We start from the raw sequence: 16,712 nt of genomic DNA, 5'->3' as shown, positions 1-16,712 counted from the left end.
GAAGTATGGGACAGAGGTAGATGGAAAATGCTGTCCAGAAACATGGACCGCACATAGAAGTGGGAAAAGATGCAGACAAAGAAGAAAAAGAGGAGACAGTTAAATTGCTAGTTCCTCAAACCACACAGGTTGCTCAGGCTGCTACTAGTGTATTACACAATGTTTTCCTTTTAGTGAGGTGTCAAGGTTTTTTTACCAGTTTCTTCTGCATTTTTCCACATGATAAAGAGAGTAGAGGTTAATCTCTATCAAGGAACATTGCATACTGGAACAAGTAAGATTTCTTCTCTCTGTCGAGTCCAACTTGCAGATTATTCCCTTTGACCTGGAAGGCTGGAATACACTTGGCATTAACAGTTTCTCTCAATGGCTCTTGATCCAGAAGGACCTTGCTTACCATAACCAGACCCACAAAGTTTTGTTCCACTATTCCAGAACATTGAAATCTCCTTCAGGGGACACAATGTACTTAAAGACTCCACACTTGTTACTTCTGCATTTGTCCACATGATAAAGAAACAGTACAAGTGAATCTTTATCAAGGAACACCGTATACTGAATCTATCTTGTAGATTATTCTCTTCGACCTGGAAGGCTGGAATGCAATTGAGATTGACTTTCTTTCAATGGCCCTTGATGCAGAAAGTCCATAGGTACCATAACCAAACCCACAAACATTTGACCTACTCTTCCAGTACAAGGGAATCTCCTTCAGGAGATACAGCGTACTAAAAGATTTCACACTTGTTTGTTCTGCATTGGTCCATCTCCTGGGAGGAGATGAACCAGGAGCTTAGAATATTTCCTGCAACGGAAAGGGTAATTATAGGAGGAGATCTGAATGGCCACATGGGAATAAGTAGGGAAGGGATAGAGAGAGTCCATGGAGGTTAGGGTGTGGTTGAGAGAAATGATGGGGGAGAAAGAGTGATTGATTTTGCAGTGGCTGTTGACCTAGCAATGATCAATACCTTCTTTGAGAAAAAGATTAACAGACTGATTATTTCAAGTAGCGGTAGCAGGGAGAGCCAGATAGATTTGCTGCTGTGTAAGAGAGACCATCTGATGTAGGTTAGAAATTGCAAGGTGATAAATGGGGAGAGTATAGCAGCTTAACACAGGTTAGTGGTAATTGATTGCATACTAAGGAATTGTAGAAGAGGTAGAAAGACGAGAATGCACCCAAAGATTAATTGGTGGAAATTGAAAGAGGAAGAACTGAGAGTCTTGTTTAAGGAAAGAGTGCTGGAAGCAATAAGGTTATATGAGGATGTACAAGAATGGTGGACCGAGAATAGTAAAGTGATTCTAAGGATCGACGAGGAAGTACTTGGAAAGTCATCAAAGAAGACCCCCAAATGACAAAGAACTGTGGTGGTGGAATGATGAGTTGCAAGAACGGGTGAAAACTAAGAAAGAAGACAAGAAGGCAGATCAATCAAGACAAGAGCAGGAAAAAGAAAACTATTAACAGGTTAAGAAAGAAGAAAGAAGAGCAGTAGCAAAGGCGAAGGCAGAGACAGTACATGAAGTGTATAAAGAGATGGAAACACCAGAAGGGGAGAAGAAAATATTACGAATTGCTAAGGCCCGAGATGCTGCATCTAAAGACCTGACACAGATAAGGCTAATAAAAGATAGCAATGGTATAGTTCTAGCAGAAGAGAATGAAATTAAAAGAAGGTGGGAAAGTTATTTTGAAGGACTATTATTGAGGAGAACCCAAGAGCAGTATTTGAAGATGGACTCCCAAACGAGGCAGTTACCATAGGAGTTACTAGAAGAGAAGTAGGACAAGCAGTAAAGAAGATGAGAAATGGTAAAGCTGCAGGACCGGGTAATATACCAGTAGAGGTATGGAAGAGTCTTGTAGAGGAAGGCATAGATATCTTGTGGGACCTGATGCAGAAGATTTTCAATCAGGAAAAGATGCCAGAGGAATGGAGAAGAAGCCTAATCATTCCCATCAATATGGGAAGGGAGACATCCAGGAATGTGGCAACTACAGAGGCATAAAGTTGATAAGCCATAATATGAAAATATGGGAGAAGATCATTGAGAGGAGTGTCTTGAGATGAAACAACAATTGGTGAGGAACAATTTGAATACATGCCTGGAAGAGGGACTGTAGAAGCAATATTTGCTTTGAGGCAGATGATAGAAAAACATCGGGAGAAACAGAAAGGATTGCAAATGGTCTTTATTGACATGGAGAAGGCATACGATTGAGTACCACGTCAGGAGCTGTGGGGATGTATGAGAAATACGTCAGAATTACCCAAGATATGTATGAGAGGGTAGAAGCAAATGTTAAGAGCAGTATAGGCCTAACAAAGTTTCCCAGTAAAAGTGGGACTACATTAGGGGTCTGCATTGAGCTCTTAATTCCAAATGAAAAATGGGGAATTTAGTTTACAATGAGAGAGATTGAAAAGAGTTGAAAATTTCAAGTATTTAGGATCCACAGTTGCAGAGGATGGTGACCTGGGGGTAGAAATAAACCACAGCCTATAAGCAGGATGGAAAAATTGGAAAAAGTGTGTGGAATACTATGCAATAGGAAAATAAGGGCTAAGTTGAAGGGTAAAGTACACAGGACAGTTGTGAGACCGGCAATGATTTATGGAGTGAAGACATGGGCAATAAAGAAGACAGAAGAGAAGAAGCTGGATGTGGCAGAGATGAGAATGTTGAAATGGATGTGTGGGGTGACAAGAAGAGATAAGACACGGAATGAGGTAATTAGGGGGACCACAGGAGTTAGAAAACTATCAGATAAGATCCAAGAAAGTAGAATGAGGTGGTATGGTCATGTCATGAGAAGAAATGAACAGTATACTAGGAGGAGAGTGATGAAATGGAGGTACAGGGAACGAGAAGGAGAGGGAGACCAAAGCGAAGGTGGATAGACTGTATCACAGATGACCTCAATCAAAGGGATTAACCGTTGATGAAGTGTGGGACAGCGGTAGATGGAGAACGCTGGCAAGAAACATCGACCCCACATAAAAGTGGGAAAAGATGCAGACAAAGAAAAACTCGAAATTGCGCAAAACTCAACTGTTACCAGAAAAAAAGATGAAAATAATCTGTAGTATTAGTATTTTAATTGCAAAAATTGCAATATTGTGAGCTCGTCTAATGCCGTCAAATTAATCTGTCAGCCAATAGGAATACACTGACAGCGTTATCTGTTTTTCCAATTATTTGCTTTAATACTTCTTTTCTTTTGGCGTAACTGATCAAAAATTTATCCTATTGGTATCAATCTTATTGAGACGACCTTCTCTGTTGATAGATATGTTCAGTATGTGAGACTTTCAACATACTAGTTTTACTTGGTCCTTCCTTATGAAGCTCTTTCTTCAACTCATGCAGTTGTCGAAGCTCTCCATGCCTTATTGCACGTTTAGCACTTGTAAGGGCTGTTTGAGATTGACTAGCCCTATCTTGCAACCCTGAATCTTGAAGCAATTGTGAAAACTGACCTGGAAGCTTGGTCATTTCATAGAACGATTGCTCTTCTAGTGCCCGACAACGACACTCCTTTTTCGAATTTTTATAACCTGCTAATTTTATTTGTACCACTATATAAGGGTAAGGGAGATGTGTATGACTGTTGTAATTCAAGAGGTATTAGTTTGTTGAGTGTAGTTGGAAAAGTGTATGGTAGAGTAATGATTAATAGGATTAAGGATAAAACAGAGAATGCAATCTTGGAAGTACAGGGTGGTTTTAGAAGAGGTAGGGGTTGTATGAATCGGATTTTTACAGTTAGGCAGATATGCAAGAAATATTTAGCAAAAGGTAAGGAGGTGTATGTTGCGTTTATGGATCTGGAGAAAGCATATGATAGAGTTGATAGGGAAGCAATGTGGAATGTGATGAGGTTATATGGAGTTGGTGGAAGGTTGTTGCAAGCAGTGAAAAGTTTCTACAAAGGTAGTAAAGCATGTGTTAGAATAGGAAATGAAGTGAGCGATTGGTTTCCGGTGAGAGTGGGGCTGAGACAGGGATGTGTGATGTCGCCGTGGTTGTTTAACTTGTATGTTGATGGAGTGGTGAGAGAGGTGAATGCTCGAGTGCTTGGACGAGGATTAAAACTGGTAGGCGAGAATGATCATGAATGGGAGGTAAATCAGTTGTTGTTTACGGATGATACTGTACCGGTAGCAGACACAGAAGAGAAGCTTGACCGACTAGTGACAGAATTTGGAAGGGTGTGTGAGAGAAGGAAGTTGAGAGTTAATGTGGGTAAGAGTAAGGTTATAAGATGTACGGGAAAGGAAGGTGGTGCAAGGTTGAATGTCATGTTGAATGGAGAGTTACTTGAGGAGGTGGATCAGTTTAAGAAATTGGGGTCTGTTGTTGCAGCAAATGGTGGAGTGGAAGACGATGTACGTCAGAGAGTGAATGAAGGTTGCAAAGTGTTGGGGGCAGTTAAGGGAGTAGTAAAAAATAGAGGGTTGGGCATGAATGTAAAGAGAGTTCTATATGCGAAAGTGATTGTACCAACTGTGATGTATGGATTGGAGTTGTGGGGAATGAAAGTGATGGAGAGACAGAAATTTAATGTGTTTGAGATGAAGTGTCTAAGGAGTATGCCTGGTGTATCTCGAGTAGATAGGGTTAGGAACGAAGTGGTGAGGGTGAGAACGGGTGTAAGAAATTAGTTAGCGGCTAAAGTGGATATGAATGTGTTCAGGTGGTTTGGCCATGTTGAGAGAATGGAAAATGGCTGTCTTTTAAAGAAGGTGATGAATGCAAGAGTTGATGGGAGAAGTGCAAGAGGAAGGCCAAGGTTTGGGTGGATAGATGGTGTGAAGAAAGCTCTGGGTGATAGGAAGATAGATGTGAGAGAGGCAAGAGAGCGTGCTAGAAATAGGAATGAATTGCGAGCGATTGTGACGCAGTTCCGGTAGGCCCTGCTGTTTCCTCCGGTGCCTTAGATGACCGCGGAGGTAGCAGCAGTAGGGGATTCAGCATTATGAAGCTTCATCTGTGGTGGATAATGTGGGAGGTTGGGCTGTGGAACCCTAGCAGTACCAGCTGAACTCGGCTGAGTCCCTGGTTAAGCTGGAGGAACGTAGAGAGTAGAGGTCCCCTTTTTGTTTTGTTTCATTGTTGATGTCGGCTAACCCCCAAAATTGGGGGAAGTGCCTTTTGTATATGTATATATGCTAATTTTATATTGAGCCATTCTCTGAAAAACCATACAACTGTTATTTACTGACCAACGAATGAGAAAGGAAAGTATTTATAAAAAATCTTTATTAGGTAAAAAACACGATGCAAATATTTAACAGGAAGTATGATACATAAATTATATTTAAATCAAAGGCACATACATAGCGTCATTAAAATTAATCATAAAAAAACTCATTTAATGTCAAAAAGAAGATTATTAAAAAAAAACTGTATCAGATGTACACAGGAGCTTAACGAATGCCTTAAAGTTTGTAACTTGACAGTCAGACAATTTGAGTAATTATCTCCGATACAATGAACACTTTAGGGCCAAACTTCTTATTTTATCAACCTTTCAATCTTTCAATTAATGTTGAAATAAAATAGTGGTTTGTGTCTAAGAAATCTTTAATGGTTTGTGGCTATGAAATAGATATTGTATACAATATATTGTTATAAGAAACTTAATTTTGAATACCCCTCTCTGCCCTCCAAAAATGTCTTAATCAGTGGCTGGGTTCTGTCTGCCGAGTCCATCTTGTTCAGTATTCTCTTTGACCTGAAAGGCTGGAATACACTTGGTATTTTTTATCCAGAAGGTCTTTAGTTACCATAACCAAGACCACAAAATTTTGATGCACTATTCCAGTACAAAGGAATCTCCTTCAAGGGATACGGCATACTAAAAGACTTAACACTTTTTACTTTTGCATTTTATACATTATAAAGAAACAGTACAAGTTAGTATTTACCTTATGAACACTGCATGGTGGAACAAGCGAGACTTCTTCTCTCTGCTGAGTCCATCTTGTAAATTATTTAATTTGACCTGGATGGCTGGAATCTATTGGGCATTGCCAATTTGTCTCTCAATGGCTCTTGATCCAGAAGGTTTTCAGTTGTCATAACCTAACCACAACCCGTTGTTTTATTATTTCAAAACAATGGAATCTCCTTCAGGGAATACACCATACTAAAAGACTTCCCACTTTTCATATCTACATTTGTTCACATGATAAAAAGTACAAGTGATTCTACCAAGGAACACTGCATACTGAAACAAGTGAGACTTCTTCCCTCTGCTGAATCCATCTTGTAGATTATTCTATTTGCCCTAGAAGGCTGGAATACACTTAGCATTGACAGTTTATTTCTTAATTGCCCTTGATCCATATGATCTTTAATTACCATAAGCGCACAAACTCTTCATCCGGTATTCAATTACTGGAATCTTCTTCACGTTACAAACTTTACTAAAAGACGTCGCACTTTTTTTTTGCTACATCTGTCCAAATGATTAGGAAACAGTGCTAGTGAATCTTTATCAAGGAACACTGTATATTGGAACAAGTGAGACTTCTTCCCTCTGCCGAGTCCATCTTGTAGATTATTTCTTTTGACCTGGAAGGCTGGAATACACATGCCATTGACAGTTTATGTCTTCAATGCTCTAGATCCAGAAGGTCCTTAGTTACAATAATCACACAAACTCTTGATCTACTATTCCTGTCCAGTGAAATCTCATTCAGGTGGCACTGCTCACTAAAACACCCCACACTTGTTTTGTATGCATCCATCCACATGATTAACAAACAGTACAGGTGAATTTTTATCAGGGAATAATGCATACTCAAACAAGGGAGACGACTTCCTCCAGCTGAGTCCATTTTCTAGATTATTCCCTTTGCCCCGCAATTCTAAAATGCACTTGTCATTGACAGTTTATCTCTTAAATGTTCTTGATCCTTAAGGTCTTTTGTTACCAAAATCGCAAAAACTCCTGATCCACTATTCCAGTACTGTGGAAGCTCCTTCAGGGGACACAACATACTAAAAGACGTCACCCTTATTTTATCTGCATCTATCTACATGATAAAGAAACAATACAGGTGAATCTTTATCAAGGAACAGTCCATACTAGAACAAGTGAGACTTTTCCCTCTGCTGAGTCCATATTTTAGATTATTTCTTTAGACCCGGAAGGCTGGAATGCACTTGCCATTGACAGTTTATCTCCTAAAAGTCCTTGATCCTTAAGGTCCTTCATTACCATAATCGCAAAAACTCCTGATCCACTATTCCAATACTATGGAATCTCCTTCTGGAGACACGCATACTAAAAGACATCACACTTGTTTTTTCTGCATCCTTCCACATGATAAAGAAACAGAACAAATGAATCTTTATCAAGGAACACTGCATATTAGAAGAAGTAAGACTTTTCCTTCTGCTGAGTCCATATTGTAGATTATCTCTTTTGACCCGGAAGGCTGGAATGCACTTGCCATTGACAGTTTATCTTAAATGTTCTTGATCCTTAAGGCCCTTAGTTGCCATAATCGCAAAAACTTCTGATCCACTATTCCAGTGTTGTGAAATCTCCTTCAGGGGACACAGCATAATAAAATACGTCACACTTGTTATTTCTGCACTCATCCACATGATAAAGAAACAGTACAAGTGAATCTTTATCAAGGAACACTGCATACTAGAATAAGTGAGACTTCTTCCCTCTGCTGAGTCCATATTGTAGATTATTTCTTTTGGCCCGGAAGGCTGGAATGAACTTGACATTGAAAGCTTATATCTTAAATGTCCTTGATCCTTAAGGTCTTTCATTACCTTAATCGCAAAAACTCCTGATCCACTATTCCAATACTATGGAATCTCCTTCAGAGGACACAGCATACTAAAAAACATCACACTTGTTTTTTCTGCATCCATTCACATGATAAAGAAACAGTACAGGTTAATCTTTATCAAGGAACACTGCACACTAGAACAAGTGAGACTTCTTCCCTCTGCTGAGTCCACATTGTAAATTATTTCTTTTGACCCGGAAGGCTGGAATACACTTGCCATTGACAGTTTATCTTAAAAGTTCTTGATCCTTAAGGCCCTTAGTTACCATAATTGCAAAAACTCCTGATCCACTATTCCAGTATTGAGGAATTTCTTTCAGGGGACACAGCATAATAAAATACGTCACACTTGTTTTTTCTGCATCCATCCACATGATAAAGAAACCGTACAGGTGAATCTTTATCAAGGAACAGTGCATCTTAGATCAAGTGAGACTTCTTCCCTCAGCCTAGTCCATATTGTAGATTATTTCTTTAGACCCAGAAGGCTGGAATGCACTTTCCATTGACAGTTTATCTCCTAAAAGTCCTTGATCCTTAAGGTCCTTCATTACCATAATCGCAAAAACTCCTGATCCACTATTCCAATACTATGGAATCTCCTTCAGAGGACGCATCATACTAAAATATATCACACTTGTTTTTTCTGCATCCATCCACGTGATAAAGAAACAGTACAGGTGAATCTTTATCAAGGAACAGTCCATACTAGAACAAGTGAGACTTTTCCCTCTGCTGAGTCCATATTGTAGATCATTTCTTTAGACCCGGAATGCTGGAATGCACTTTCCATTGACAGTTTATCTCCTAAAAGTCCTTGATCCTTAAGGTCCTTCATTACCATAATCACAAAAACTCCTGATCCACTATTCCAATACTATGGAATCTCCTTCAGAGGACGCATCATACTAAAATATATCACACTTGTTTTTTCTGCATCCATCCACGTGATAAAGAAACAGTACAGGTGAATCTTTATCAAGGAACACTGCATACTAGAACAAGTGGGACTTCTTCCCTCTGCTGAGTCCATATTGAAAATTATTTCTTTTGACCCAGAAGGCAGGAATGCACTTGCCATCCTCTTAATTGTCAGGTTGCTTAGACAACATTAAGATGTCTGTTTATTTTTTCTTGGTCTTTTCTTTCATATTGTGTAATGGAGACTAAGAACTTTGCGAATCATCTCGATCCACCGCACAAGTTAATCTCATTTTGATCCTCAAAAGTATTTACAGTCTTGGGTTTCATATCAATTTCGATATATAAATTAATTTTATGTTTCTTTTGCTCCTACTTTGTCTGCATTTTTTCCCACTTCTGTGTGGGGTCGATGTTTTTTGGCCAGCGTTTTCCATCTACCTATCTTCTTATCCTCCTCTTTCTTCTGATTCTTGTTAGTATGTTGTTTCTTCTTTTCCTTCTATCCAATTTCCTTTTCCTGCTTCTCATTTCCATTCGCCTTCTCTTCCAGATTCTTGGTATTTGTTTTTTTCTTATTTTGCTCCCTTCCATTCTCCTTCTCTTTCTGCTAATTTTATCTGTATTCCCCGTGCCAATCTAGTATGGGCATCCTCTCTCAAATTTAAGATTCTTTTGCAACCTCATGTTGACTTTTCAGTACAATCTCCTTACACATGCTGCCATCTTAAAAGCCTGTTAGTCTCAGGTGTTTCAACTCCTAGACGTTCTAGAAACTCTCTAAGCATGGATTGACAATTGTTTGTCATACGATGATACCTTTCAAATTCCACGGTTTATAGAGTTCAGTCATTGCCTCATAGACTTGCCGTGGTGTCAGGTTTTCTATCTGGTATTCATCCTTTACAAAGAACTCAAATTTAGGAGGTGTTAATCTGTAAGAGGGCATCAACCATTTATTTTTTTCAGAGTCTCCTTTTGGTAACCCTTCAAAGTATCGCTCCCTGGACTCCCATTGTAATTTCACGGTGGTATGCATTATATGCAACAGACGGCACATATGGCGAAACGGGTACAGTGATTCCCCGTCAAAATACCTCTCTAGCACGACAATTTTGCAGAATCCCTAGATGTCGTCCTTTTCATCCCATTCTTCATAATTCTTCCGAAGCATATCTTGAATATCTAGTGGTGGTTGTGAGAAGGGTAGATTTAAGAAAGGGGAGGATTCTGGTGTTGTTTTTGAGAAGAGTGCGTTTAAGAAAGGGGAGGATTCTGGTGGATTTAAGAAGAGGGGGAATTCAAGTGATGAATGTGAGGAAGAACAACCAAGTGATGAATGTGAGGAGGAAGAATAAAGTGATGAATTTGAGAAGGAAAAATCTAGTGATGAACGTGAGGAGGAAGAATAAAGTTTTGACTGTGAGGAGGAAGAACCAGGAGATGAATGTAAGGAGGGAGAATCAAGTGATGAACGTGGGGTCTCCTCATCCTTTCCATAAAGCCCCACCAAACGAGCGTTGATTTTATCTTCTCGTCGGAGCTCCTTTTGAAGCCTTTTGACTTCTTTGCTAGTGTTTCTAAAGCCTTTGACCACCCTTTCGTGAAGAAATTCCATACGAAAACATAAACGCTTAATTTCTATATTCAATCTTGCTATTATCTCCTCTTGTTCCTTTTGACGATTAGGGTCAGTTGTCTTCTTCGCCTGCTCTTCCTCCTGACTCCTTTCATTCTTTTTGTGATACTCCTCCTCCCTTTCCTTCCTATCTTTCAGATACTCTTCCCACCTTTGTGTATCAAAACTTATTCTAATACATACAGGGCAGATTAAATATTCAATGTAATGAAATCCAACCAAGGGTCTAAGAATTTGATTGAGAAAGTGGCCCGAGTAGCACTTGTCACAATCGAACTTTAAACGGAAGACTTGGATGGGCATTTTTGGGTTATTGTGATGGACCACCATAACCGAGTCACATTTACGCTGCCTAGGAATTGGGGAATTTTCTCTATCCCATGGGGGAGGGCCATTGTTTATATGATCAACGATTTCTTGTTCAATGAAGGTTCCATTGAGTGGTTGCCCTGTTCTGATCTCCTTTTTTTGGAGAGATTTTTGATGTCTCGTCAATACTCTCCGAATTGTTTATCTTTTCCATCAATTGTTGTCTATCTTTTTTTAGCCTTTCGCTTTTTCTATTCTCTTCCTTCTCCTTGTTTAATTTGTCTTTATTTTTTCTCTTCCCCTTCTCCCCCTTATTCCTTTGATTATTGGTATTCTGCTTTTCCTCCTTTCCATTCTTCTTCTCCCTCTGATCCTTGCTATTCTTGGTCATCTTATTTTCCTTCTTTCCATAAAGTCCTATCAAACTAGAGTTGATTTTTTGTTTTCGTAGAAGCTCCTTTTCAAGTCTTTCAATTTTCTTTTTATTCTCTATATTCTTCTGACGATCTTGTTTTTAAATCTATTTATACAGTCCTTTAAATGCTTCTTTTCTCTCTTCAATTCTTCTATTTTCTTGTTTAGTTCTTCTTCACGATTTGGGGTAATTATCTTCTTTTCCTCCTCTTGCCTATGATTTTTTTCATTATATTTTTTTTCTTCTCCTCCTTTTCACTTTCCTTCTCCTGCTTCACCATTCCAGCCTCCTCCTTTTTCTCCTTCCTCTCTCTTCCATTCTCCTCTTTCTAATTATGATGATGTAGAAGCTCTTTTTCAAGCCTTTCGATTTTCTTTTTCGTCTTCTTCTTCTTCTCCTCCTTTTCACTTTCCTTCTCCTGCTTCTCCATTCCATCCTCCCCCTTCTTCTCCTTCTCCTCCCTTCTATTCTCCTTCTCTTTCTGATTATGATGATGTAAAAGCTCTTTTTCATGCCTTTCGATTTTCTTTTTCTTCTTCTTCTTCTTCTCCTCCTTTTCACTTTCCTTCTCCTGCTTCTCCATTCCATCCTCCTCCTTCTTCTCCTTCTCCTCCCTTCCATTCTCCTTCTCTTTCTGATTATGATGATGCAGAAGCTCTTTTTAATGCCTTTCGATTTTCTTTTTCTTCTTCTTCTTCTTCTCCTCCTTTTCACTTTCCTTCTCCTGCTTCTATATTCCATCCCCTTCCTTCTTCTACTTCTCCTCCCTTCCATTCTCCTTCTCTTTCTGATTATGATGATGTAGAAGCTCTTTTTCACGCCTTTCGATTTTCTTTTTCTTCTTCTTCTTCTTCTCCTCCTTTTCACTTTCCTTCTCCTGCTTCTCCAATCCATCCTCCTCTTTCTTCTCCTTCTCCTCCCTTCCATTCTCCTTCTCTTTCTGATTATGATGATGTAGAAGCTCTTTTTCAAGCCTTTCGATTTTCTTTTTCTTCTTCTTCTTCTCCTCCTTTTCACTTTCCTTCTCCTGCTTCTCCATTCCATCCTCCTCCTTGTTCTCCTTCTACTTCCTTCCATTCTCCTTCTCTTTCTGATTATGATGATGTAGAAGCTCTTTTTCAAGCCTTTCGATTTTCTTTTTTTTTCTTCTTCTTCTTCTCCTCATTTTCACTTTCCTTCTCCTGCTTTGCCATTCCCTCCTCCTCCTTTTTCTCCTTCTCCTCCCTTCCATTTTAATTTTTCTGATTATGATGATGTAGTAGCTCCTTTTTAAGTCTTTCGATTTTCTTTTTCTTCTTCCTCTTCTTTTCCTCCTTTTCACTTTCCTTCTCTAGCTTCTCCATTCCTTCCTCCTCCTTCTTCTCCTTCTCCTCCCTTCCATTCTCTTTCTCTTTCTGATTATGATGATGTAGAAGCTCTTTTTCAAGCGTTTCGATTTTCTTTTTCTTCTTCTTCTTCTTCTCCTCCTTTTCACTTTCCTTCTCCTGCTTCTCCATTCCATCCTCCTCCTTCTTCTCCTTCTCATCCCTTCCATTCTCCTTCTCTTTCTGATTATGATGATGTAGAGGCTCTTTTTCAAGCCTTTCGATTTTTATCTTCTTATTCTTCTTCTCCTCCTTCACACTTTCCTTCTCTTGCTTCTCCATTCCATACTCCTCCTTCTTCTCCTTCTCCTCCCTTCCATTCTCCTTCTCTTTCTGATTATGATGATGTAGAAGCTCTTTTTCAAGCCTTTCGATTTTCTTTTTCTTCTTCATCTTCTTCTCCTCCTTTTCACTTTCCTTCTCCTGCTTCTATATTCCATCCCCTTCCTTTTTCTCCTTCTCCTCCCTTCCATTCTCCTTCTCATTTTGATTATGATAATGTAGATGCTCTTTTTCAAACCTTTCGATTTTCATTTTATTCTTCTCCTTCTTCTCCTCCTTCAAACTTTCCTTCTCTTGCTTCTCCAATCTATCCTCCTCCTTCTTTTCCTTCTCCTCCCTTCCATTCTCCTTTTCTTTCTGATTATGATGATGTAGAAGCTCTTTTTCAAGCCTTTCGATTTTCTTTTTCTTCTCATTCTTCTTCTCCTCCTTTTCACTTTCCTTTTCCGGCTTCTCCATTCCTTCCTCCTCCTTCTTCTCCTTCTCCTCCCTTCCATTCTCCTTCTCTTTCTGATTATGATGATGTAGAAGCTCTTTTTCAAGCCTTTCGATTTTCTTTTTCTTCTTTTTCTTCTTTCCATCCTTTTCACTTTCCTTCTCCTGCTTCTCCATTCCTTCCTCCTCCTTCTTCTCCTTCTCCTCCCTTCCATTCTCCTTCTCTTTCTGATTATGATGATGTAGAAGCTCTTTTTCAAGCCTTTCGATTTTCTTTTTCTTCTTTTTCTTCTTTCCATCCTTTTCACTTTCCTTCTCCTGCTTCTCCATTCCATCCTTCTCCTTCTTCTCCTTCTCCCCCCTTCCATTCTCCTTCTCTTTCTGATTATGATGATGTAGAAGCTCTTTTTCAAGCCTTTCGATTTTCTTTTTCTTCTTCTTCTTCTTCCCCTCCTTTTCACTTTCCTTCTCCTGCTTCTCCATTCCATCATTCTCCTTCCTCTCCTTCTCCTCCCTTCCATTCTCCTTCTCTTTCTGATTATGATGATGTAGAAGCTCTTTTTCAAGCCTTTCGATTTTCTTTTTCTTCTCATTCTTCTTCTCCTCCTTTTCACTTTCCTTTTCCGGCTTCTCCATTCCTTCCTCCTCCTTCTTCTCCTTCTCCTCCCTTCCATTCTCCTTCTCTTTCTGATTATGATGATGTAGAAGCTCTTTTTCAAGCCTTTCGATTTTCTTTTTCTTCTTTTTCTTCTTTCCATCCTTTTCACTTTCCTTCTCCTGCTTCTCCATTCCTTCCTCCTCCTTCTTCTCCTTCTCCTCCCTTCCATTCTCCTTCTCTTTCTGATTATGATGATGTAGAAGCTCTTTTTCAAGCCTTTCGATTTTCTTTTTCTTCTTTTTCTTCTTTCCATCCTTTTCACTTTCCTTCTCCTGCTTCTCCATTCCATCCTTCTCCTTCTTCTCCTTCTCCTCCCTTCCATTCTCCTTCTCTTTCTGATTATGATTATGTAGAAGCTCTTTTTCAAGCCTTTCGATTTTCTTTTTCTTCTTCTTCTTCTTCCCCTCCTTTTCACTTTCCTTCTCCTGCTTCTCCATTCCATCATTCTCCTTCCTCTCCTTCTCCTCCCTTCCATTCTCCTTCTCTTTCTGATTATGATGATGTAGAAGCTCTTTTTCAAGCCTTTCGATTTTCTTTTTCTTCTCATTCTTCTTCTCCTCCTTTTCACTTTCCTTTTCCGGCTTCTCCATTCCTTCCTCCTCCTTCTTCTCCTTCTCCTCCCTTCCATTCTCCTTCTCTTTCTGATTATGATGATGTAGAAGCTCTTTTTCAAGCCTTTCGATTTTCTTTTTCTTCTTTTTCTTCTTTCCATCCTTTTCACTTTCCTTCTCCTGCTTCTCCATTCCATCCTTCTCCTTCTTCTCCTTCTCCTCCCTTCCATTCTCCTTCTCTTTCTGATTATGATTATGTAGAAGCTCTTTTTCAAGCCTTTCGATTTTCTTTTTCTTCTTCTTCTTCTTCCCCTCCTTTTCACTTTCCTTCTCCTGCTTCTCCATTCCATCATTCTCCTTCCTCTCCTTCTCCTCCCTTCCATTCTCCTTCTCTTTCTGATTATGATGATGTAGAAGCTCTTTTTCAAGCCTTTCGATTTTCTTTTTTTCTTCTTTTTCTCCTCCTTTTCACTTTCCTTCTCCTGCTTCTCCATTCCATAATTCTCCTTCCTCTCCTTCTCCTCCCTTCCATTCTCCTTCTCTTTCTGATTATGATGATGTAGAAGCTCTTTTTCAAGCCTTTTGATTTTTTTTTTCTTCTTCTTCTCCTCCTTTTCACTTTCCTTCTCCTGCTTCTCCATTCCATTCTCCTCCTTGTTCTCCTTCTCCTTCCTTCCATTCTCCTTCTCTTTCTGATTATGATGATGTAGAAGCTCTTTTTCAAGCCTTTCGATTTTCTTTTTCTTCTTCTTCTTCTTCCCCTCCTTTTCACTTTCCTTCTCCTGCTTCTCCATTCCATCCCCTTCCTCCTTCTCCTTCTCCTCCCTTCCATTCTCCTTCTCTTTCTGATTATGATGATGTAGAAGCTCTTTTTCAAGCCTTTCGATTTTTTTTTATTCTTCATCTTCTTCTCCTCCTTTTCACTTTCCTTCTCCTGCTTCTATATGCCATCCCCTTCCTTCTTCTCCTTCTCCTCCCTTCCATTCTCCTTCTCTTTCTGATCATGATGATGTAGAAGCTCTTTTTCAAGCCTTTCGATTTTCTTTTTCTTCTTCTTCTTCTTCTCCTCCTTTTCACTTTCCTTCTTCTGCTTCTATATTCCAGCCCCTTCATTCTTCTCCTTCTCCTCCCTTCCATTCTCCTTCTCATTCTGATTATGATGATGTAGAAGCTCTTTTTCAAACCTTTCGATTTTCATTTTCTTCTCCTTCTTCTCCTCCTTCACACTTTCCTTCTCTTGCTTCTCCAATCTATCCTCCTCATTCTTCTCCTTCTCCTCTCTTCCATTCTCCTTTTCTTTCTGATTATGATGATGTAGAAGCTCTTTTTCAAGCCTTTCGATTTTCTTTTTCTTCTCATATTTCTTCTCCTCCTTTTCACTTTCCTTCGCCTGCTTCTCCATTCCTTCCTCCTCCTTCTTCTCCTTCTCCTCCCTTCCATTCTCCTTCTCTTTCTGATTATGATGATGTAGAAGCTCTTTTTCAAGCCTTTCGATTTTCTTTTTCTTCTTCTTCTTCTTTCCCTCCTTTTCACTTTCCTTCTCCTGCTTTGCCATTCCCTCCTCCTTCTTTTTCTCCTTCTCCTCCCTTCCATTCTAATTTTTCTGATAATGATGATGTAGTAGCTCCTTTTTAAGTCTTTCGATTTTCTTTTTCTTCTTCCTCTTCTTTTCCTCCTTTTCACTTTCCATCTCTTGCTTCTCCATTCCATCCTCCTCCTTCTTCTCCTTCTCCTCCCTTCCATTCTCTTTCTCTTTCTGATTATGATGATGTAGAAGCTCTTTTTCAAGCCTTTCGATTTTCTTTTTCTTCTTCTTCTTCTCCTCCTTTTCACTTTCCTTCTCCTGCTTCTCCATTCCATCCTCCTCCTTCTTCTCCTTCTCTTCCCTTCCATTCTCCTTCTCTTTCTGATTATGATGATGTAGAGGCTCTTTTTCAAGCCTTTCGATTTTTATCTTCTTATTCTTCTTCTCCCCCTTCACACTTTCCTTCTCTCGCTTCTCCAATCCATCCTCCTCCTTCTTCTCCTTCACCTCCCTTCCATTCTCCTTCTCTTTCTGATTATGATGATATAGAAGCTCCTTTTCAAGCCTTTCAATTTTCTTTTTCTTCTTCTTCTTCTTCTCCTCCTTTTCACTTTCCTTCTCCTGCTTCTATATTCCATCCCCTTTCTTCTTCTCCTTCTCCTCCCTTCCATTCTCCTTCTCTTTCTGATTATGATGATGTAGAAGCTCTTTTTCAAGCCTTTCGATTTTCATTTTCTTCTTCTCCTTCTTCTCCTCCTTCACACTTTCCTTCTCTTGCATCTCC

General features: G+C 39.4%; 1 protein-coding gene across 1 annotated transcript; it reads right to left on the bottom strand.

Annotated features, from left to right (window-relative positions):
• Positions 1–538: 538 nt before the first annotated feature.
• LOC137627025 (uncharacterized) lies at positions 539–15,552 on the bottom strand. The gene is made up of 4 exons (XM_068358007.1): positions 15,481–15,552; positions 11,629–11,747; positions 10,172–10,762; positions 539–770 (listed from the first exon to the last, which is right to left on the bottom strand). The coding sequence occupies exons 1-4, from the start codon at positions 15,550–15,552 to the stop codon at positions 539–541; spliced, it is 1,014 nt and encodes a 337-aa protein (XP_068214108.1).
• Between the last annotated feature and the right edge of the window lie 1,160 nt (positions 15,553–16,712).

The sequence above is a fragment of the Palaemon carinicauda genome, chromosome 34 (genome assembly GCF_036898095.1).
Source record: "Palaemon carinicauda isolate YSFRI2023 chromosome 34, ASM3689809v2, whole genome shotgun sequence".
Classification (NCBI taxonomy): domain Eukaryota; kingdom Metazoa; phylum Arthropoda; class Malacostraca; order Decapoda; family Palaemonidae; genus Palaemon; species Palaemon carinicauda.
The sequence above is the reverse complement of the archived record's forward strand: the minus strand, read 5'-3'. Positions and strand labels throughout refer to the sequence as shown.

Coding starts and splice junctions, on each gene's coding strand:
- LOC137627025 (XM_068358007.1), bottom strand. CDS start 15,552: ATGAGAAGGAGAATGGAAGGGAGGAGAAGGAGAAGAATGAAGGGGCTG. Junction 11,748..15,480: donor ATAGAAGCAGAAGAAGGAAA/GTGAAAAGGAGG, acceptor CATCATAATCAG/AAAGAGAAGGAGAATGGAAG. Junction 10,763..11,628: donor AAGAAAAAGAAAATCGAAAG/GCATGAAAAAGA, acceptor CCCATGGGATAG/AGAAAATTCCCCAATTCCTA.